The following is a 22,334-nucleotide window of genomic DNA, read 5'->3' on the forward strand; positions in this document are numbered from 1 at the left end:
ATTGGGAAATCCAAGTAAATGGAGATGTGTGAGACACTTCCCCAAAGAGGACATACAGATGGCCAATAGACATATTAAAAAATGCTCAGTGTCACTAGTTATCAGAGAAATGCAAATTAAAGCCACAATGAGATATCACCTTATATGTGTCAGAATGGCTGTCATCAATAAATCCATAAACAAGTGTTGGTGAAGATGTGAAGAAAAGGGAACCTTAGTGCATTGTTGGTAGGAATGAAAATTGGTACAGTCACAATGGAAAGTAGTAGGAAGGTTCCTCAAAAAAATTGAAAAAGGAACTGCCTATGACCCAGCAATTCCACTTCAGCATACATCTCTGAAGAAACCCAAAGCACTAATTTGAAAGAATATATGCACCTCTATGTTCATTGCAGTGTTATTTACAATATCCAAGAAATAGAAGCAACTTCAGTGCCCATCAGTAGATGAGTGAATAAAAAGCAGTGGCATGTATATACAATGGATTATTACTTGGCCATAAAAAAGATTGAAAACCTACCACTTGTGACAGCATCAGTGGGTCTGGAGGGGATTATGCTAAGTGAAATAAGTCCGTCAGAGAAGGACAAATTGGATATTTTGGAAAGACTAAGTGGATATTACTTAGATTCTAAAGAGCAAAGTAAACAAACAAAATAGAAACAGACTCAGATACAGAGAACAAACTGATGGTTGTCAGAGGGTAGGGGAGTTGGAGGCTGGGTGAAAAAGGTGAAGAAATAAAAAACTACACATTGGAAGTCACAAAATAGTTCCAGGATGTGAAATACAGCATGGGGAATATAATCAATCATATATTAAAAATGGTGGATGGTGCCAGGCGGGTACTTGAAATATTGAGGGGACACTTTATATAAAGTATATGATTGTCTATCCATTGTGCCATGCACCTGAAACTAATAGAAAATAATACTACATGTAAACTGTAATTGAAAAATAATTTTTTAAAAAGGAAACGTATGGGTTTTTTTATGGCGTGATTAACTTTTGTTATGGTAAAAAACGTAAATTTTACCGTCTTAACCATTTTTAAGTGTATGGTTGAATAGTGTTAAGTGTGTTTACAATATTGTGAAACACCTCTGGAACCTTTTCATCTTGTAGAACTGGAACTATTTATTAAAGAACTCCTCTTTCCCCCCTCTGCCCAGCCCTTGGTAACTACCATTCTGTTTTATGTGTTTGTGAATTTGACTGTGTTAGATACCTCATCTAAGTGGAATTATACTGATTTGTCCTTTTTTTGACTCACGTATTTCACCTACCATATTATCCTCAGGGTTCCTCAGAAAAAAATCCCAAACTTCTGCTCGCTAGTTTTGTGAAGAATCCTGTTTAAAGTCTGTTTTATCTCAGTATTCACAATGCATAATAAATTGATCAAAAATGTTTTTCAAATGAACCAAGTTCACTTCTGATAGATTTTATTAAATGTATCAGGTAGATTTAAGGTAGCAGTTGCTTCTGTAATAAACTAAAATCTTCGTGGTCCAGGCCCTGGCTGGGTGCTCAGTGGCTATGCATCGTCCTTATAAGCTAAGGTAGTGGATTTGGTCCCTGGTCAGGGTACATTCCAGAATCAACCAATGAATGCAAAAGTAAGTGGAACAACAAATTTATGTCTCTTCCTCTCTCTAAAATAAAAAAATTAAAAAACCCTTCAAAATATGAAGTCTCTGGTTCAAAATAAAATTTGATTTCTTAGTCAGAGAACAATACAGTAAGTATATTTGGTGGACAGCATACCATGCTGTGACTCAGGGACCCAGGCCCCTTCTACCTTGTAGCTTATCCAACCTCTGGGACAATGTTTCAAACTTTAGTGTTTAGATTCACCTAGAAGATTTGTTAAAACAGATTTTGACCCTAGCCCTGGTTTCTGATTTAATAGGTCTGGGGTGGGAGGTGCTGAAAATTTGCATTTCTTACAAGTTTCCAAGTGATGTTAATACTGCTGCTTTGGGGACCTACTTCCATACCCCTGTCCTGGAGCTGAAGTTGAGAACCGTACTCTAGGGCCTTGATGTCCTTTGCTTTCAAATGATGGATAAAGAGAACTATAACATTTGAGAGGTTTTTATGGTGTACATTGCATCTGTTCTGCTTCCATTGGGCAGAAGTGAGTCATACGGTCACAATTTACAACCAGGGAGGCTGGAAAATAGAACCTACCTGTGTGTCCAGGAAGAAAAAGAAGCTGGCTTTAGAGGACACAGAGCAGTGTCTGCCACACACACACATCTAAGTAGAAATACCTTAAATTTATATTTCAATGTAATTTAAACTCAAAAGACCATGTTTAACTTACGTGAAAGTTGTAAAGACAAAAAATTGTTTTTATGGCTAGTTTTAGTTTTAAATAACACTCTTACTAGTGAATTTGTATTTCTCATTAGTGAATTCTCTTTTGTTTGTGTAGTTATTATGTAAAATTATCCATATCTGATAAAATTATTAAACTACAGAGCATAAGCACCATATTAATCATCCACATAGTATTCAAGTATCTCCCTTCAATAAATCAAATGTAAGTACTGTTTACTTACTTTTTAAAAAGCGGTGCAACATTTTGGAAAGAATATGGCTTTAGAATCAGTCCTACAGGTGAGTCCTAGTTTTGTTGCTTATGAGGTATATTGATGTCAACAGTATACCTCAGTCCTACTGATTCTGGTGAGTCCTGGTTTTGATGCTTATGAGGTATATTGATGTCAACAATATTCAGCCTCTTTGAGCCCCCTGTTTTTTAATCTGAAAAATAGGGCCAGTAACAACTATTTCATAGGGGTGAGAGAATATATGTCAATATATGTAAATGCATGCCTCATATATGTAAAATATAGATAATAAGTGGTAGATATTATAATTGTCATTAAAATTATATTATCTTAATGAAGGGGTATTTTGAGTAATGAAACACATTAGCTCTTCAAGTATTCTCTATTTTCTGCTTCTAAGACATTAAAATAAACTTTTTGAAGAACATAAATATGTCTTTTGTGCTCGTATTTCTAAATAACAACATGTCATTTAAGCTGGGGATAATGTAACCCAGCATAGTGCAGAGTAATCCAAGACTTAAAATTTGTGTTTTAAATTTATGTTTATACCACAGGGAAATCCGTGTATACATGGATGCCACTATCATCCTGCACCTCTTCTTTAGTATCAAATAAAACCAGTTTCTTTAATGAAGTGATAAAAACTTATTTAAATGATAAGATTAAGCTGGGAGAGTACTTTGCTATTTGGTTAATTCTAGTACCTACCATGAAATCAGTTATAACTCAAAAAGGTGATCTCAAGTTTCTGGTTAATGTACAAAAGGGAGAAAGCAGGCAGGTTCCTTTTCATTTTTTTTTCTCAGGCTATTTTGATGTTCAGTTATTTTAAAATAAATAATGCTCTATTTCTTTTTTGAAGAAATGTGTCTAAAATCTGGTGTCACTATAGAAAGAAATTTAATGTGACCTGGTTTTTCTGTTTCATTGTTGTTTTTTTCACTGCAGGTAAATGCAGATGTTTTTTGGTCTTCTCATAAACCCTCTTCGAAGGAGTAGCTGATATATAAGAAAAGAGAAGGAAATTTTATTAAGAAAAATGCATGTTGACTGGGTCAACAGTTTACAAAATTATTTTAGATCTGCCAAACTTAAGTGACAGTACATGAAGAAAATATTCTCTGAAAACACAAATTTAACTACCCTTTCTTTTGAAGGAGTGCTTGCAATAGCAAAAGTCCTGGATAAGGGATACAATTGCTGAGAACAAGTAAGGAAGCAAACCATTTGTGTAGCCAAAGTGGAGGTCACAAAAATTATGCACTAAGATTAATGTGGGGCCTCCAGTCAAGATGGAGGCATAGGTAAACACACTGTGCCTCCTCGCACAACCAAAAGAAGGACAACGACAAATTTAAAAACAAAAAAAACAACCAGAACTGCAGAAAATTGAACTAAATGGAAGTCCAACAACCAAGGAGATAAAGAAGAAACATTCACCCAGACCGATAGGAGGGGTGGAGAGAACCTGAAGCAAGTCGCAGCTGGAGGACTGGGGCAGGCGAGGCTGTGGCTGGTGGTCGGGACGGTCCAACACTCATGAGCAGGTAAACCGGGAGGAACAGCTGGGGAGCGGGAGAGACCTTACAACCAACCCATACAACCCAGGGCTCCAGCTCCTAGAAATAAAGCCTCAAAGCCTCTGACTGAAAACACCTGAGGGGGTTGAGGTGGCAGCAGTAGAAACTCTCAGCCTCACAGGAGAGTTCGTTGGAGAGACCCACATGGTCCTAGAATGTACACAAACCCACCCACCAGGAATCAGCACCAGCAGGGCTCAATTTGATTGTTGGCAGTGGGGGAAGGGACTGAAGTCCAGCAAAGAGCAGAGCAAGCACCATTATTCCCTCTCAGACCCCTCCCCCAAATACAGCGTCACAACCAGCCACTTGCCCTGCAATGTTGAACACCTAAGGCTCTGCCCCTCACTGTGTAACAGAAGTGCTGAGACCAAAAAAGAAAAAAAAAATAGCCCAAATGAAAGAACAGTTCAAAGCTCTAGAAAAAATATAACTAAGTGACAAAGAAATAGCCAACCTACCAGAGGCACAGTTCAAAACACTGGTGATCAGGCTGCTCCGGGAACTCTTTGGGTACTTCAGCAACATAGAAAAGACCCAGGCAGCAATGAAGATCGCATTGTGTGAAATAAAGAAGAACCTTCAGGGAACCAAGAGTAATGGGAAAGAAACCAGGACTAAAATCAATGGTTTGGAACAGAAGGAAGAAAGAAACATTCAACCAGAACAGAATGAAGAAACAAGAATTCAAAAAAGTGAGGAGAGGCTTAGGAACCTCCAGGACATCTTTAAACGTTCTAACATCTGAATCATAGGGGTGCCAGAAAGAGAAGAGGAAGACCAAGAAATTGAAAACTTACTTGAATAAATAATAAAGGAGAACTTCCCCAATCTGGCAAAGAAAATAGACTTTCAGGAAGTCCAGGAAGCTCAGAGAATCCCAAAGAAGTTGGACCCAAAGAGGAACACACCAAGGCATGTCATAATTATGTTAGACAAGATTAAAGATAAGGAGAGAATCTTAAAAGCAAGAGAAAGAGTTACTTACAAAGGAGTTCCCATTAGATTATCAGCTGATTTCTCAAAAGAAACCTTGCAGGCAAGAAGGGACTGACGAAAAGTATTTGAAGTCATAAAAGGCAAGGACCTACATCCAAGATTGCTCTATCCAGCAAAGCTTTCATTTAGAATGGAAGGGCAGATAAAGCCCTTCTCAGATAAAGTCAAGTTAAAGGAGTTCATCATCACCAAACCCTTATTATATGAAATATTAAAGGGACTTAGCTAAGAAAAAGAAGATTAAAAATACGGACACTAAAATGACAACAAATTCAACAGCTATTAACAAGTGAACCTTAAAAAAAACTAAGCAAACAACTAGAACTGGAATATAATCACAGAAATGGACATCACATAGAGGGTTATCAGTTGGGGAGGGGGAGGGGGAAAAGGTACAGAGAATAAGTAGCATAAATGGTAGGTAGAAAATATTCTAATTATAGCTAGTCATGTTGGCCTCTTGTTCATTTCAGCTTACTGTTCCAGTCTACATTTGCCCTTTTTTCTCATTCAGAGGGAAGATGATTAATGTAAATTACCACTTAATCTATTGTCAAGAAGTTGGCTTAGTTTTATTATCTCCAGAGAATGTTATAGTTTGAAATAACCTTAATGCATATTTTAAAAATTCACTGATTATATTGATTAGGTTCCACTTTTACAATATTGGGATGGCCAAAAATTTGTTTCTTTGTTTTTTTTTTTTCTGTAAGATGGCTGTAGTAGGACTTAGTTGTCTTTAACTTCATTTGAAACAATTTTGTAAGATTGTATTGTGACAGTTGTCATCTCAGCATGCAATTAAAAAAACATCAAAATTGGTGAATTAAAAATTTTTTAAAGATTTTATTTATCTTTAGAGAGAGAGGAAGGGAAGGAAAAAGAAGGAGAGAAACATCAATGTGTGGTTGCCTCTCATGCACCCCCTACTGGGGACCTGGCCCCAAACCCAGGCATGTGCCCTTACTGGGAATCGAACCGGTGACCCTTAGGTTTGTCAGCCAGTACTCAGTCCTTTGAGCCACACCAGCCAAGGCAAAATTGGTGAGTTTTTGTGCAGCCATTTTGATATTGAAGGTGAAAGGAAATATACAACATTTTTGGCATATTATGAACGTGTCCAAAGTGCATTGCGAAGTTTTGTGCTGGAGATTTCTCTCTGCGTGATGCTCCTTGTTCAGGTAGACGAATTGAAGTTGATAGTGATCAAATTTGGACATTAATTTAGAACAATCAATGTTATACCACATGGAAGAAAGTGGACATACTCAAAATGTCCAAATCAATCAAATTATTGGTGAAAATGAAAAATGTGTTTTTTATTTTATGGAAAAAACTAAAGGGACTTATTGGCCAATACAGTACTTTAAGTTAGGGATTTAATTGGGTATTTTTCTAAATCATTTATCAGAATATGTAACTATATTATACTTCTGTAATAAAGATATTTGAAGCAGATACTGTATATGTCATGTTTTTAGGAGGTAAAACCACTTATTGACTAGATAAATTTTGTGAGCTCTTAATTATTTTAAGACACAAGATAGCACCATTTAAAAGGTAAAGTTTCTTAACTAAACAACTTATATATGTTTTTTTTGTTATCGAGGAACCAAAGAGCTTCTATGTCAGATCTATCAATATTTACTACATTAGAAATTGAACTTGAAACTTTGAAGTTTTTCAGTCAGTTAATTCATTTAAAAATCACAGTAATCTATTGCATATTAATACAAATAACATTTTTATGAAAAACAACTTTTCCAAAACCAAAAAATTTAGTGAAAAAACATTGTTTTCTATTGTGCAAGTATTAAGGTTTGACTAAATAGTAAAAGCTGAATTCTCATACCTGCCTCTGTTATTAGTGGAAAACAAGTTCTTGTGGTATGTTGAGAAAAAGAATTTCCTGAGACCCACACATGAGGACACGAGTTTTTGTGGTAAACTTTATTTTAATTTTTCTTTTTTATCCTTACTCGAGGACACTTTTTCATTCCTTTTTTAGAGAGAGGAAAGAAGAGAGAAACATTGATGCATGAGAGAGGCATTGATTGGTTGCTTCCCATATGCTCACAGACTGAGGTTTGAACCAACAACCTGGGCATGTGCCCTGATTAGGAGCTGAATCCTCAACCTTTCAGTTGGTTGGATGATGCTCCAACCAACTAAGCCACACCAGCCAGGGCTCATGGTACACTTTATTGATGTAAAATTAGGGGGGTTCTCTACCTGACTTCCGAATGTCCCATCTCCATCTGTTTTGCCATGGAAACATCCAATCTTGTCCTCAGCAAGGCTAAAGCAAAAGCCATTGTCCAGAGTTTCTGTTCCATTTTAAATTATAGTTCAGACCAGCATCTGCCTTGTTTAGCATGTGTGAATGCTAAACTAGCGTTCCAAATGCAGCCCGTTGCTGTGCTGTGGTATTCGGGTTCCCTCCTGGAGCCTCCACTTGGGGTCTGCAGAACCCTGGGCCATTGTGGCTGCTAGGGCCACATGGCTATGGAGAGAGGCCATGCATGTGCATGGGATGAGGGATGATCATAAGAAAGAGACAGCGAGCGCAAGAGTGCTCATGCTGGTTTAGTCCTTTTGGAGCCTGCAGGTGACTGCTGAGTAACCTCAATCGTCATCCAGGTAGTTTAGCTTGTTCCTGTCTGCTCCGGTGGCGGAGTCTGTATGGCTGCTTGCCAGGTGGCTGCTAAAGCCACAGGGAAAACATTTGAGCTCACCAGGCAAGCGTGGGTTTCTGAGTGAGGGAGAGCTTCTTTATTCCCCTAGGATTATATTAGCTTGGCTGTGAGACAGACCAGGTCCTTTTTCAAAAGAACCAGTCAACTTTCCAGACTTTCACAGACCTTGGAGGAGGGCTTTGCCTCCTAACCAATCCCTTATTTCTTTATGCTAGACTGACAGGCCTCTTTGGTCCAGCAGCTCCCTCTGTGCCCCTTAATAGTCCTAAACTGGAGTGGGGAAGGGAGGAGTTAATCTTGTTGGCAGAAAAATACTGTGATGCCCTGCAGTGTGAAGCTGTAGCTTCCTGGCCAAGCAAGCAGGCTTATGTTCCTTAGTTTACTAAACTCAATGTCTAACTCCCTTTGCTCCTCCTTTCTCATCAATAATTAGCTTAATGCCAATGCCAATTAACTTTTGCACTTGAACTGCCGGAGTATATGTGTCGTGTAGTTAGTTTATGGGAAACGACTATACATTCATGAGAGAATGAGAATGGAAAAAGGTATACTTATTATAAAAGTAGTTTTTGTTTGCTTGCAGACTCCCTGCCAGGATCTCTGGGACTCCCTAGGGCAGGGGTGTCCAACCTTTTGACTTCTGTACCACCCTGGCAGAAGAAGAGACCACACATTAAATACATTGTGACACATAATCACAAAAAATACCTCATAATGTTTTAAGTAAATTTACTAAGACAGTAAATTTTGTGTGGGGCCACATTCACAGCCATCTGGGCTGACTGTGCCCTGTGGGCCACAGGTTGGACACCCTGCCCTAGGGGTTCCCTTACTATACTTTGAGAACCTCTGTTGTCAGTAATACATTACTTCATCTGTAGAAATTAAAGGCTCAATAAAAAGAACTCTAGAACAATAAAGATTGTTTAAAACTATCTAAAAGATTATTCTTTTGTATCATCACATCCAGTCTGTGTTCTTATTTCTCTATTGTCTCATAATTTTTTTTACATTTGTTGATGAGTTAGACAAAGTTCACAAGTTGTATTTGGTTAATTTGTCTTTGAAGTTTTAACCTATTGTTCCCTCTTCCTCTTTTTTTCTTTGTAGTTTTAATTAAAGAAACTGGTTCATTTGCCCTTGTACAATTCCCCTCATTCTGGTTTTGGCTGAGTGTGTCTTTGGTATAATTTAACATGTTTCTCAATTCTCTGTATTTCCTGTAAATTTATAGTTAAATCTTTACAGACTTGATTAGATTTAGTTTCAGTTCTCTTTTTGTAAGACTTCTTAGGTGGTAATGCATATTTTCTTTCAGTTCCATCTGGAGAATATTTTTGTGATGTTAAAATTGATCAATCCTTCAGCTTGATTTACACATTATAAAACTTTCGATCAGGTTTTCTCTAATGATTTTAGCATCCATTGCTAATTATCACCCCAATCCAATATATCATTAAGATGTTGCAAAAGATATTTTTTCAAGTCTTCTGAATTTATTAGTTGAGATTCTTCAGTAAAGAAGATTTTATTTTCATTCATTACTTCATTAACCTGAAATAGTATTTGTACAGAAATGGCCAGAGTAAAATGTTTGAGAGTATACACACACACACACACACACACACACACACACACGTGCGTGCGTGTATTTTTTCATCTACAAATTTTCAGAATAATTAATTGGTGCCCTAGCAACTTTCAAAGATGACTGGAGAGTTTGTTTCCTTTTTCTGGTTTTCTTTAGTATTATGAACTTAATGGGTTTTTGCCTCTCATTTGTTATTCCTTCTGTGCCCTACGTTTTAACTACCGAAAGCCCCTTCACATTGGCTCTTTTGCTCTTGGCACAACCTCAGTAATGTTTAATAGTTTCTTTGTTTCCCAAAACAATATGTGTTAAGCTCATTTTGTACATTTCCTTCCACAGACCTGGAATCAGATACAGTGACCCTAATTTAGTGGAAAATGATACTTAGAGATTGTAATCTGCATGGCAGTTCCAGTTATTTCTACGGGGTTGTCATGTTATGTTTATTTCTGTAGACCTTTTAGTTTACAGAGCTAGGCAAACTATGTAGAAAGGAAAATAATTAATAAAAATAAAAAGAAAAATCATGAAAATTAATAATTTCTTGATGCTATTTCCAATTCAGATGTGAGATTACAGAGAATTTACTAGATTTTTAATTTTACATTTTTCTCTTATGCTGAAAATACTGATTCTTACATTATGATTATTGAATCAGATTTGGTGAGGATCTATTCTGTTTTATTAGAAGATTAGGGTCACAGATTCAAATACTGAAAGGGGCATCTAAACAAATAAATCAGGCTTTTGAGTCTCAACAGGGAATGGTGGTGCTTATGAACTGGAAAGCACCTGTGACTTTGCTATAGGTGATGTTTACCAAGAGGAAATACAGGCACAGTATATTGCTTGTTTTTTTCCATTTTAAAAGGAAAATATACATCCAGATATATTATATGAAATTATTTAGCTTTTAGATATTGACAACAAATTTAAATTTCTTATAAGTCCAATTTGGGCCAGACAAATACATTCTGCCATAGGCTGTTTGTGACTTCTTATGAAAAAAACTAAGGAATTGGTGGGTAAGCTAGCTTTTCAAATTCTTCTAAGCCTCAGGTAACCTGAAAAATACAGTGGAAATGAGAAAGAAGTAGAGGACTGACTCATTTTGATTTTGCTAATCATGATGCATTTATTTATCTAACTTCTCTTTTTGAGCTTTTAAAGAAATTAAGCCTATTGACTGTTAACTTTGTTTTTTGTTTCTTTTTTCAAATTCAAAATAGGAATTGACAACATCTCAGAAAAGTGGTGGGAATGTGCTTCAGATGATGTATGAGAAACCCGAGCGATGGTCTTTTACCTTCCAGTCTTATGCCTGCCTCAGTCGAATACGAGCTCAGCTTGCTGCTCTGAACGGCAAGCTCAAAGACGTGGAGAAACCTGTAGTTTATTTTGAGCGATCTGTATATAGTGACAGGTATATATAAGTGACTTGTACTTACTAGTTTGGAACCTTGGTTTAAGACTGGGATTTTTTTCTGTTTTCTGGGACTCAAATAATCAGAGAGGCTGAGTTGGGGATTTGAGATGGAAAATGACATTTAATCCTTTTAGCAGTTTGGTGCTGTATGGGGGCCATCTCATTCCAATTTGCATAGAAATTTTTTTCTCTAACCTTAAAATTCTCATCTGCTCTGGTTAAATCTAAATCTATATTCTAGACTCATCTGCAGCAAAGAGATTTAAAAAAATCTCTCAGGGGGTCTTGGAATTACCCTGCTTCTGCAAGGATTTTTTTAACCTCTAGAGTTAGCTCAGAGCAGAGGTTCTCAGGGCCCCTTTCATTCTTAATAATTATTGAGGAGCCCAAAGAACTTGGTGGCTTATTCATATTTATTTTATTATAAATTAAGATAGAAAAATAGAAAAAATTACTTAAAATTAACGATAATAAACCCATTACATGTAAGCATAAATAACATATTAGTGAAAATTATATTTTCAAAATAAAAAATTAGTGAGAATAGCATCATTTCATGTTTTTATATCTGGTTTAATATCTGCTATATCTGAATCTCTTAATGCCTGATTTAATAGAAGACAGCTGAGTTCTCATTAATGCTTTTATATTCAATCTCTTTAATATATTTTTTTGGTTGAAGTATAGTATATAAAGTGATCTGGCCTCTCACAGAACCCTTGGAAGAGTCTTGGGGTCTACCCGGGGTCCTTACACCACATTTTTGAGAACCACTGGCCAAGAACATCACTTCCTGTAGTTGCAGATAGGCTATTGTTTTTTCTGCTGTCCAAAACATTATCCAACACTCCATTTAGTAGATCTATTTTGTCTTTTCTGTTTCTCTGTGCTTTTTGGAAAGAATTTTTGTGTTGATGTAAGCTCTCTTTCAGGTATATTTTTGCATCTAATTTGTATGAGTCTGATTGTATGAATGAAACGGAGTGGACAATTTATCAAGACTGGCATGACTGGATGAATAACCAGTTTGGCCAAAGCCTTGAACTGGATGGAATCATTTATCTTCGAGCCACTCCAGAGGTCAGGCAAATGTTTGTCCCTTTGAAAATATAAAGTAATATTTAGAAATCTTTTCAGTGTAATGCAGTTAAGGCAATTTAGTTGAAGCTCATTCCCCACCTCTAGCTTCCCACTTCCAAATTAGAAACTCACAATAGTGTAGATAGAAGCATTCTATTTTCTCAGCAAACTGAAAGCCCAGATTTAGCAAGTTGTTTGTTTAGGTCCTTTTCTGTTCTTCCTCTGTTCTGTTTATTATTTTTTAACTTTTGCAGGGTCAGTAAGAGACATCTAGATTAAGATATGTATTAAGAAACTTGCTCAAGCAGCTTCTAGAATATAGGCTTCATGAGGTTAACTTTGGGTATTTAATTACTGTTGAATATCCAGTGCCTCGGATAAGGCTTGAGTACACAGTAGGAGCTCAGTAAATATTTGCTGAATGAATGGCATAGTTGATGGAGCATGTCTTTCAGGGTTTGGGCTTGGAATTGATAGTAGCAGCTACAAAAGAGAAAAGACTTAGTGGACTCTTGCCGTTTTTAGTCAAGGGAGCTTGCTTGAAAATGTGCGTTTTCATGATAGGTCGTGACATAGCTATTGTTTAGATAGGCCAATATGTAATGAATCCAGCAAGACCAAGTGGATGCCTTTCATAAAACTCATCTAAATGAGAGCTCACAGTTATTAAGAACTTTGTGGTTTTGGCACTTGCATTCCCATTTTTCTCTGTTTTTTATTTCTATTTCTCTGACAAGTAGGTTTTTATGAATGTAAATATTATGACTTATAGCCTGAAAGAAGGTTGTAATATGTTGAAGCTGAGTTTTCAAAGAATCTAGGTTTCTGAGTTCAAGGGATGATTTTGTTCTAATATCAAGTAAACCAGAATTTAACAGTAATAATTTTGAAATTTGCTTTTATTTTAGAAAAGAAGTTTTAATTATGAAAATAGTAAATGCAAATATAGAAAAATATAAAGAATACTAATGATTTCATTGTTGGGAACATTTATAGTCAGTATCTTAAAGCCTAATACAAAACTTTTATTTCATTAATTTTTTGATATATTTTGATTAGAGGATCATTTAATTATTTGAAAAGAGAATTTAAAATAGAAGCCCAGATTTATGCTGAACTTTTTAAATTTTTACCAAACTCTTTTTAGACAGTATACTTCTAATATGGATGCCAGAAATTTATATACTTATTTTTGAAAGTACTGTATTATTTAGAGCCAGTAAATGGTGTGAAAAGTACTGGGAGGGGAACAGCAACTACTTCCACTTTCTAGAAGGAATAAAGATTTTGGCTCATGTGACTAAAGAGACATTTAGAGAAGAGAATTCTAATGGCATCAGAAAGGAATAATTGTCCCCCTCATCTTATTGCTTACTTTTAGAAATGCTTGAGCAGAATATATTTACGGGGAAGAAATGAAGAGCAAGACATTCCTCTTGAATATTTAGAGAAGCTTCACTATAAGCATGAAAGCTGGCTCCTGCATAGGACACTAAAGTAAGACTTCTTATTTACTAATTGTTTTAAATGCCATTATCAAATTTTAATTTAAAATGTACAAGGTGTACATTTTTTATTTTCAATCAATTTATTTATTACTATCGTAGGCTGTGTCAAAATTAGGTGTAGATTTTGATTCTTCTATTGCAATTGAGATCCATTTTCTTAAAGATTTTGTAGCTGATCTCCTCTACTATTAATGACAGCACAATACATGGAATTTCACATTAAGTAATAAAGTAGGAAATATATCTATGTATATTATTTAGGTCTATTTTTCAGAGAGTGTTTTAAGATCCGGTATTTCAAAGTTGTCTCTTAGATCTAGACTTGGGAGGTAGTATAGCATAGCTGTTAAAAGTCAGCGGACTTTGTCACTAGTCAGTTTTTGGTTAAAATCCAGTCTTACTTATGTGTGACCTTGGACAGTCTCTGAGTCTCAGAGTGACCTCCTTGAACTTCCATTTTCTCAGCATTAAAATGCAAACATTCTTCCTACTTTATGGTATGAGTTTAGTTTTTGAGTAGTATTACATGTCACAGTGCCTAGCTTTATGTATTTTATACCTGAGATTTTTAGATGTGTAAGTAAATCTAGGTGAGAATGAAGGGGCTGTCAGATGAAGTACTTGTACAGTAATAGTGATGGATTTTTCAGTGATACGAGTTTTTAGTGTTTCTCGTATATATTGCTTTTTCTAATTGTGTTGTTCATCTCTGTTTAAACAGAACCAACTTTGATTATCTACAGGAAGTGCCTATCTTAACACTGGATGTTAATGAAGACTTTAAAGACAAGCATGACAGTCTGGTTGAAGAGGTATATTTATGTAAAGACTGTAAACTAATCTTTGTTATGTCTAAAAAAGTGTTGTAAATTTTGAAAAAAATGATTTCTAACAGAAAAGGTTACATAAAGTTACATTAAGGGACAGTTAAGAACTTTAAAGGGATTTAGAATCAAATCCTAACTTGAAAATCTAGCTTTGTGGCCTTAGCTAAAATAAGGAGCTTATTAATTCTTTAGCTCTTTTACATGTGATACAGGAATATCATAAAAGTTCTTGCTCACCTGCTTCTCTGCTTTTTCCTTTTCTTTCCCTCTTTCCTATACACCAATCTTTAGACATTTTAATAATAAACTAATTGTTTACTGTTTTCAGCTAAATTTGATATGGAGGATATTTGAAATTCTAGGATATGGATCCCATCCATTTTTATATTAGCTGAAGTCTTGAGATAAAAGAATTTTTACTTTTGAAATCTATTTGGGGCCTTGTCAATGATGAATTATAATTGTCTAATCGTTGAGTCATTGTCTTAATCAGAGTTCATCTATCCCCCACGTATTTGGGATATTCTATTGAGTGAGTGGTGACTGTATCAATAAAATGACTGGAAGAGAACCTGTTGATAAATGCTTGAGAGAGAATGGTGAAATGGGAATTATATACCAAATATCCCTATATTCATATTAATTAACTTAGGAATCCAAGATCGGAAGAAGCTACACTTTTCTTGTTTGTTTAGTTTTGAGATAAATTTGAGTTTTCTTTGTTCCTGCTGCAAAATGTCTGCTATATATTGTAGTAGGTACTTTACATTCATAAGGAGTCTATCTGGACAATTCTAGTGACCTCTTTGTTGCTAAAAAGGATGTTAAAAATATAGACTAGAATTCACTTAAATGATACTATTAAAATAACAGCCAACCATCATTTCAACTAAATAAAGCTATAAAACCACTTTTTAAATTTTTATCTTAATGTTTGTTTTTGGCTAAGAATCATTATTTTTGTATTATCTAGTTTTATTTTCATTAATAATGGTAGCAGTTGGCTTTCTTCTTTAGGTATTTGTACACAGCAGTAATCGTCTGTCCAGCAGAATTGCTGGGTAGTCCAGAATATGTAGAGAACAGAATCTTGTTGCTGTGATGTTGTTTAGTTGGATAGATTATCACTGCTTAAATGACCTTTCCTCTTACATTAACATTACAGAGTATACACAAGATTTAAATTTGTGCTTCAGAAAAATTGCAGAAAATTAACTGGGGGGGGAGGAGAGGTGTTGCAAAAAAAGAAAAATTACAAATCTGTTATGTGTCTGAACCTTCAGAGTTGTTTAAACTGTTAAACCATTGCAATTATTAATGTTATCAGTGTTAAAGCTACACATATCAGTGGTCTGTGGTATTATAAAGAGATAAAAGTAGCGATTATAGAATTAAAAATTATAAAATTAGAGATTATGGCTGTTATAAAAACTGTATCAATCTTAGGCTTAATTTAATGACTCTTATAATTACATTTTAGGTCATTCAGTTTTACTACTAAAGTATTAATACATCTTTTGAAAGTAAATGCTATGTCTTTGTGGTGGTTGAGGGTCTTCAATTATTACATACTTTTAAGTGAAAATTAATATTAGATATCTCAAATTAGTCAAATAATTATATTAATATATTTTTCCTTCCTTCAGGTCAAAGAATTTTTGAGTACTTTGTGATCTTGCTGAAGACTACAGGCAGTGAAATGACTCCAGATACTTCAGCCTTATGTGACTTTGAAAACCCAAGTTTTTAACCATTTTTGTCCCAAGAAAAAAACTTTTTTCATGAATCCTATATAAAATTTTATGACCAGTTTTCTCTTCTCTCTTCCCTCTTCCCCCCTCTTCCATCTTCCCTCTTCTTTCTTCTTCCTTAAGAGGAATCTAAGGAACAAAATAACTAATGAGTAAAACAGAACCAGAGGCGTGGAAACATGGAACAGACTGACAGGGGCCAGAGGGCAGATGAGGGGATAATGGTGGAAAGAAGGGGAAGGGATTAGACAGAGAACATGTTCCAATGACCCATGGACATGGACAAGTATGGGGATTGACTGTGGGAATGTGGGGTGGACTCAATGGAGGATGGCAAAGGGGGGAAGATCGGGACAACTGTAATAATAATAATAATAAAAAATTTAAAAAAGAAGTATGGACAATATAATATTACAGCAACAGCCACCAATTACCATTGAGAATTTTTGTGAATGACCAAATGGATAATTAAATATTGTGACAAGTCAAAAAAAAACCTCAAAGGACATTTAGTTATCATTCATGGCAAGTCTGGAAGTAGATGGTTCTAGAATCATTATAGTGGCCAAACTGTATCATAAAGGACACAGGATCCTTCTGTCTTTCCCCTTTGTTATCCTCCTTAGCAGGTTGGCTTTTTTCCTGGTGTTTCTCATCTCACTGTTGACCAGTTCCTTAACTTGATTTCTTAACTGGAAAACTTTAATGTTACATGGAAAATGGTAATGTGTCTATGTGAATTAGTGCAAAAAGCTGAAAGTGGAATTTAAGGAATCTCAAGAAAAAGAATTGAGAAGTTGTAAGTACTTTTGATCCACTGTGGTCCATTCTACCTCAATTTATGTGGAAGATAAGACCACGTTTAGTATTTAATAGATTCACTGATATTTATTAGTGTGTCTATAATACATTCCTAGAGCAGCAAGTTAGGTTTTGTTCCCATTTGTAATGGATACATCTGTGCTGTGAGTGACACTTCATCTTTTTGCATGGTATTTTGGATGATTAAAGAGGAAATGTTTTTATACTTAAAAGATAAGTGAAGATTATTATGTGAGTAAATGATTTAATTTATATAGAGCTTAAAGTAGCTAACTACTTGCTTCCTTTTCAGACCTTTTTTTAATGAGGAAATAGTACTGTTATAGTTTAAAGATTGGTTTAAACTATGATTGTCTTTAAATCATTTGAGGCGGAAATAGTTTTCCCTGCATTTCTTTTCATTTTTATAGGTAAAACATTAGTGGGACATAGTAAGGGATGAGCTTCTCCATTTTACTCTTAATGACTCTGCACTGGGAATAAATATCTTCTTTCATTACCTTTATACTTTGTAAGAAGTCAAAGAGAAACTGAAGACAAGGTAGATTACCTTCTTAGCAGTTTAGCTTGCTTAGTCCCACCTGTTATTTCCTGCCTCCTCCTGGTTTCTCTACTGTCTGAACTAGGCAGCCTGCTATTTTAAAGTCTCACACTTCTACTTTGAGAACATTGTGATTAATCTTCACTTCACAGTTGGCTTTGCTTCTCTGTAGGGTTACACCTTAAGTTTTATTTCTACTCCTTTAAGATAATTTACTGATAAAAATGATCTTGCTTTGTATGTTATATATCTTGAAAGCATTATCATTTTAATATATATTAGGAAATAAAGAAGAAAAAGAATAAAATAGTTAACAATTTTTAAAACTGCATGGATTCATTTTAGTTCTTTGTATCATTACGGATTTTTTCAAGTTTGTTTAGTTTAAAGCATGAAGTGTTTTTTTCTATGTCTTTCTGTTTCTACTTGACATTTTAGAAAAATTCTTTTTTTGAAATGAGAAGAGTCACTTTTACTTTGAAACTGTTATTTCCTATTTAAAAATGTTATCTTTTGCTTCTTGAGATAATTTAGTGGGTTAAACAATCTAGATGTACTGAACTTTGAAAGGGAAACTGCATTTCAAATCTGTAATCACCATATTTAAAACTCTCATTCTATATGTTTTTTGTTTAGTAAACAAAATCAATTTGGTTACTAAATTAAACATTTGGTTAATAAATAAGTATAGCCTTGACTGCTGTGGCTCTGTGGAGTGTTGTTCTGCAAAGTGAAAGGTCTCCAGGTCAATTCCTGGTCTGGGCACACGTCTGGGTTGCAGTTCTGTTTCTGGTTGGTGTGTGTACGAGAGGCAACTGATCGATGTTTCTTTCTCACATCAGTGTTTCTCTTTCTCCATCCCTTGCCCTTTCTCTAAAACTAAATAAATAAAATCTTTTTAAATAAATAAATAAATAAATAAATAAATATAAGTCTGATGACCTGTAATGGAGCTACACATTAAAATAATTATCTTTTTACATAAAAATTCTACTTTGAAAAAATATAAGTATAAAATCTGACAATGGTTTATATAAATTACATTGATTCTATTTTTTTAAATTATTTTGTTCAATTACAGTTTGATTCTCTCTCTTTTAAAAGATTTTATTTTTAGAGGTGAAGGCGGGGAGAAAGAGGGGATGAAAAAATCAATGCGTGGTTGCCTCTCACACGCCCTCTTCCAGGGACCTAGCCCACCACCCAGGCATATGCCCTGATTGGGAATCAAAGCAGCGACACTTTGGTTTGCAGGCTGGCACTCAACCCGCTGAGGCACACTGAGGGCTACATTGATTCTACTTTAAGTTGGGACAATTCAGAGGTTTTGGTAACCTTTAAAATATTTAGGACTTATGAAATTTGTGGAATTGGAAAGAAGCTTAAAGAAATGTATTTGTCATGACTCAAAAGCTGTCCCGTTAGATAGGCATGAGAGTATTGAGCTTAGTGGTCTGCATTACTTCTTGGATTCTATTTTCCATATCAGATCATCTTCCACTAAAGTATATGCACTACTTTTTATAGTTTGCTCTCCTAAGAAGTTAATCGTGTTAGACTTATTTCCTCATTCAGAATTTCTCATCTTCTGTGCCTAAAACTTAGAGCCCTGTATACTGAGCACCCTAGAAATTTGGTCGGTCAAATTTTTAGGACAAGGAAAACCAAAGTTTTTTACATGGTAATGTAAATCTTACTGCCAGAAAAATGCTTGATTAGTTATTTAAGGTATTTATAAATTCTGATTAAAAATAGCCTTCTACATTTGACAAATCTTATCTTTCCTTTTAAAATAAAAAAAAAAACATTTTGAAATAGTTTCTGACTCACAAAAAGTTGCCAGATTTTTAGAGCTCCAGCACACCCATCACCCAGATACCCCCTTACTTACCCCAGTGTGTTGTCAAGACTAAGAAATTGGCTTTGGTACACTATCAACTAAACTATGGGCCTTTTGGATTTTACCAATCTTATTTCTCCTTTTAAAAACTTTTAATAGATTTTATTTAGACATGTTTACAATGCATTTTATGTTCAATCTGTGTTGTTTATTGCAGTTTTAGACTCATATGAAGTACAATTAAGTGGAAAGTAGAGTTTCCATATAGTCTCTGCCCCTGCCCTGGCACAGCCTCCTGCACTCTGGACATCCCCACTGGAGTGGTGCGTGTGTTGCATTCATTGAACCTACACTGACACATCACTCAGTCAGTCCGTCATTTACACTGGGGTTTACTCACTGTTCATTCTATGGGTTTTGATGAGTAAAGACATGTATCCACCACATTGTTTTACTGCCCTAAAAAATCCTTCGTGCATTGTGCTTTGACCGTCCCCCCACCCCGACCTGGCAACCACTAATCTTACTGTCTCCGTGGTTGCCTTTTCTAGAGTGTCATATAGTTGAGTAGTATGTAGACTTTCCAGATAGGCTTTTTTCACTTAGGAATTTATATTTAGTTTTCCTCTCAGTCTTTTCATGGCTTGATAGCTCATTTCTTTTTAGTGCTAAATAATAGCTCGTTGTCTAAATGTACCACTGTTTATACACAGCTACTGAAGGACAAGTGGTTGCTTCCAGGTTTTGGTAATTATGAATAAAGCTGCTATAAACATCTGTGTGCAAGTTTTTGTGTGAATGTAGGTTTTCAGTTCATTTGGGTAAATACCCAGGAGTGCCGTTGCTGGGTCATATGTTAAGAGTATGTTTAGGTTTCTAAGAAACTCTCCCAAAATGGTCATACCGTTTTGCCGCCCTACCAACAGTAAATGACAGTTCCTGTTCCTTCACGTCCCAACCGACATTTGGTGGTGTCAGTGGTTTGGACCAGTTCCATTCTTAATAGGTATGTGTTTGTAACTCACTTTACTTTGCAATTCCATAATGACATATAATAATCACCTTTTCATATGCTTATTTGCTACCTGTGTATCTTTGGTGAGGAGCCTTAAGGTCAGTCTGTTGTCATTTTTTAATCAGGTTCATTTTCTTACTGAGTTTTAAAACTTCTTTGACTATCTTAGACAACAGTCCTTTATTACGTGGACCTTTTACAAATATTTTTTTCCCAGTCTGTGGTTTATCTCCTGTTGACATTGTTTTTTGCAGAGCAGAAGTTTTAAATTTTTGTGAAGTCCAGCTTATCAGTTTCTTTTATAGATTGTTCATTGTGTTGTATCTAAAATGCCATATCTAAGGTCATACAGGTTTTCTCCTAAGTTATTTTCTAGAAGTTTTATAATTATGTGTTTTAGCTTTACACCCATAGTCCATTTTTAGTTAACTTTTTGTGAAGGGTGAAAGGTCTGTGTCTAGGCTCGTTTTGTATGTGGATGTCCATTTGTTCCAGCACCATTTGTTAAAAAGACGGTCTCTCCCTCATTGTATTGATTTTGCTCCTTTGTTGAACATCAGTGGACTGTTGGTCTTTTTGTGGCTCTGTTCTGTTCTACTGATCTATTTGTTTGTTCTTTTGTCAATATCCTAGTATCTTGATTGCTGTAGATTTCTATATACTAAGTCTTGAAGTTGGATAAATTTGTGTTTGCTAGAGCATGAGCTCTTAGGTTTAGCAATACAGTGGGGCTTTTGAAGCTATCCTAATAAGGTTTCTTTTTTTTTTTTAAGAATTTATGTGTAAAATGAAATTATTTTTTCTTATCTTCAGTTAGAAAAATATTGAAAAGTAGAAACAACTTTGATATAATTCATTATTTTCCTTACTCTGTAGTGCCTTGGGATGTTATCATTAATTACAAAATGTATTAGTACTGAGATCAGTAATGTCCTAAATGTTAAATACTGGCTTTCCCAATAAAAACTGTTCAGTTAATAACTTTTTGCCATAACAGTTTTTGAAAAGTTACATTATTTTTCAGAAAAATCATCCTTTTTTCTCCTTGGGTATAAAGACTTCTTACTCTAAAGTACATTAAACAAGTATGCAATAAAAAACAGTATAAATATGACCATCTTAGACAAAATTCACTTACTTGACAGTTTCTTCACAGAGATTATCATTTTAAACACATTTGAATTGTACATCCAATTGTTTAGATTGACAATGTTGCATCTTCTGGGGCTCTAGTCTGATATGGACAGATGTCATTTCTATGTGTTTGGGAGTTCCTGAAAGGTATTTGTGTTTATAATTTAATGTTAAGTGCAGTTTAAATGCAAGATAACCATTAGTATCCAAATGGCTAGAACACTGGCTGGAGGATATGATTCAGAAAGCGGAATTTACCTTCCAAAGAATGATTCCTTTATTCCTCTCCTCCATCAAATTGCAATCCAAGTTCTCCCCCTTGGCAAGTACAGTAAACCTTTGCAGTATATTTCATGGACAATTATAGTGTTTATTGCCTATAAACTTGTTTGTAGTCAGTTGACACTTGGGGGGACCTTGGAATCTCATATAATATACCTTATTAGACTTAACAGAAAAGATTTTCATCCAGAGCCTTCTACTTTGTAGCGTGATTTCAGGAATAAGTTACAGACACATTAAGTGAAGGATGTGTATGTAATTTGACTTTGACTCAGTTTTACTCCTTTTTTTCTCCTACGTTTTTTTTAGAATGTTGAGGTTGCAGCTCTATAACTATGTTTAATGAGTTACAATACTTAATATGACATTGATGTTCTCAGGATATTTCTATCAATGAAGATTTGGGCTTGGTTCGGGGATTTCACAAGGAATTCGTATCCAGTTCTGTTTTTATCAGATTTCAAATAGATAAATATGAAGTATTTTAAGACTTAAGACTATCCTCCACCTGAAACTCATACAAAATATTTAACTTAAACTGTAATAGAAAAGACTGTCTTCAAAGAGTTTCATTACCAACATGGCTATGCTTTGAATGAATTCAGTTTTAATTCCATGTCTAGAATAAAACAGGTAATATACCAACCAATGTCCATTGCA

The 22,334-nt window shown here is 35.0% G+C and overlaps 1 protein-coding gene across 1 annotated transcript in view; it reads left to right on the plus strand.

Moving 5' to 3' along the window:
• The window catches only part of DCK (deoxycytidine kinase), a 33,530-nt gene extending 15,243 nt beyond the window's left edge, over nt 1-18,287 (plus strand). Inside the window, exons 4-8 of the mRNA XM_037148631.2 lie at nt 10,678-10,871; nt 11,807-11,954; nt 13,336-13,451; nt 14,184-14,274; nt 15,936-18,287. Coding sequence (XP_037004526.1) covers nt 10,678-10,871; nt 11,807-11,954; nt 13,336-13,451; nt 14,184-14,274; nt 15,936-15,962 — 576 coding nt within the window. The 3' untranslated portion in view covers nt 15,963-18,287. The remainder of the gene's footprint in view (nt 1-10,677; nt 10,872-11,806; nt 11,955-13,335; nt 13,452-14,183; nt 14,275-15,935) is intronic.
• Nucleotides 18,288-22,334: the final 4,047 nt, after the last annotated feature.

This window comes from Artibeus jamaicensis, unplaced genomic scaffold, assembly GCF_021234435.1.
Source record: "Artibeus jamaicensis isolate MK-2021 breed Jamaican fruit bat unplaced genomic scaffold, CSHL_Jam_final scaffold_1031, whole genome shotgun sequence".
Classification (NCBI taxonomy): Eukaryota; Metazoa; Chordata; class Mammalia; order Chiroptera; family Phyllostomidae; genus Artibeus; species Artibeus jamaicensis.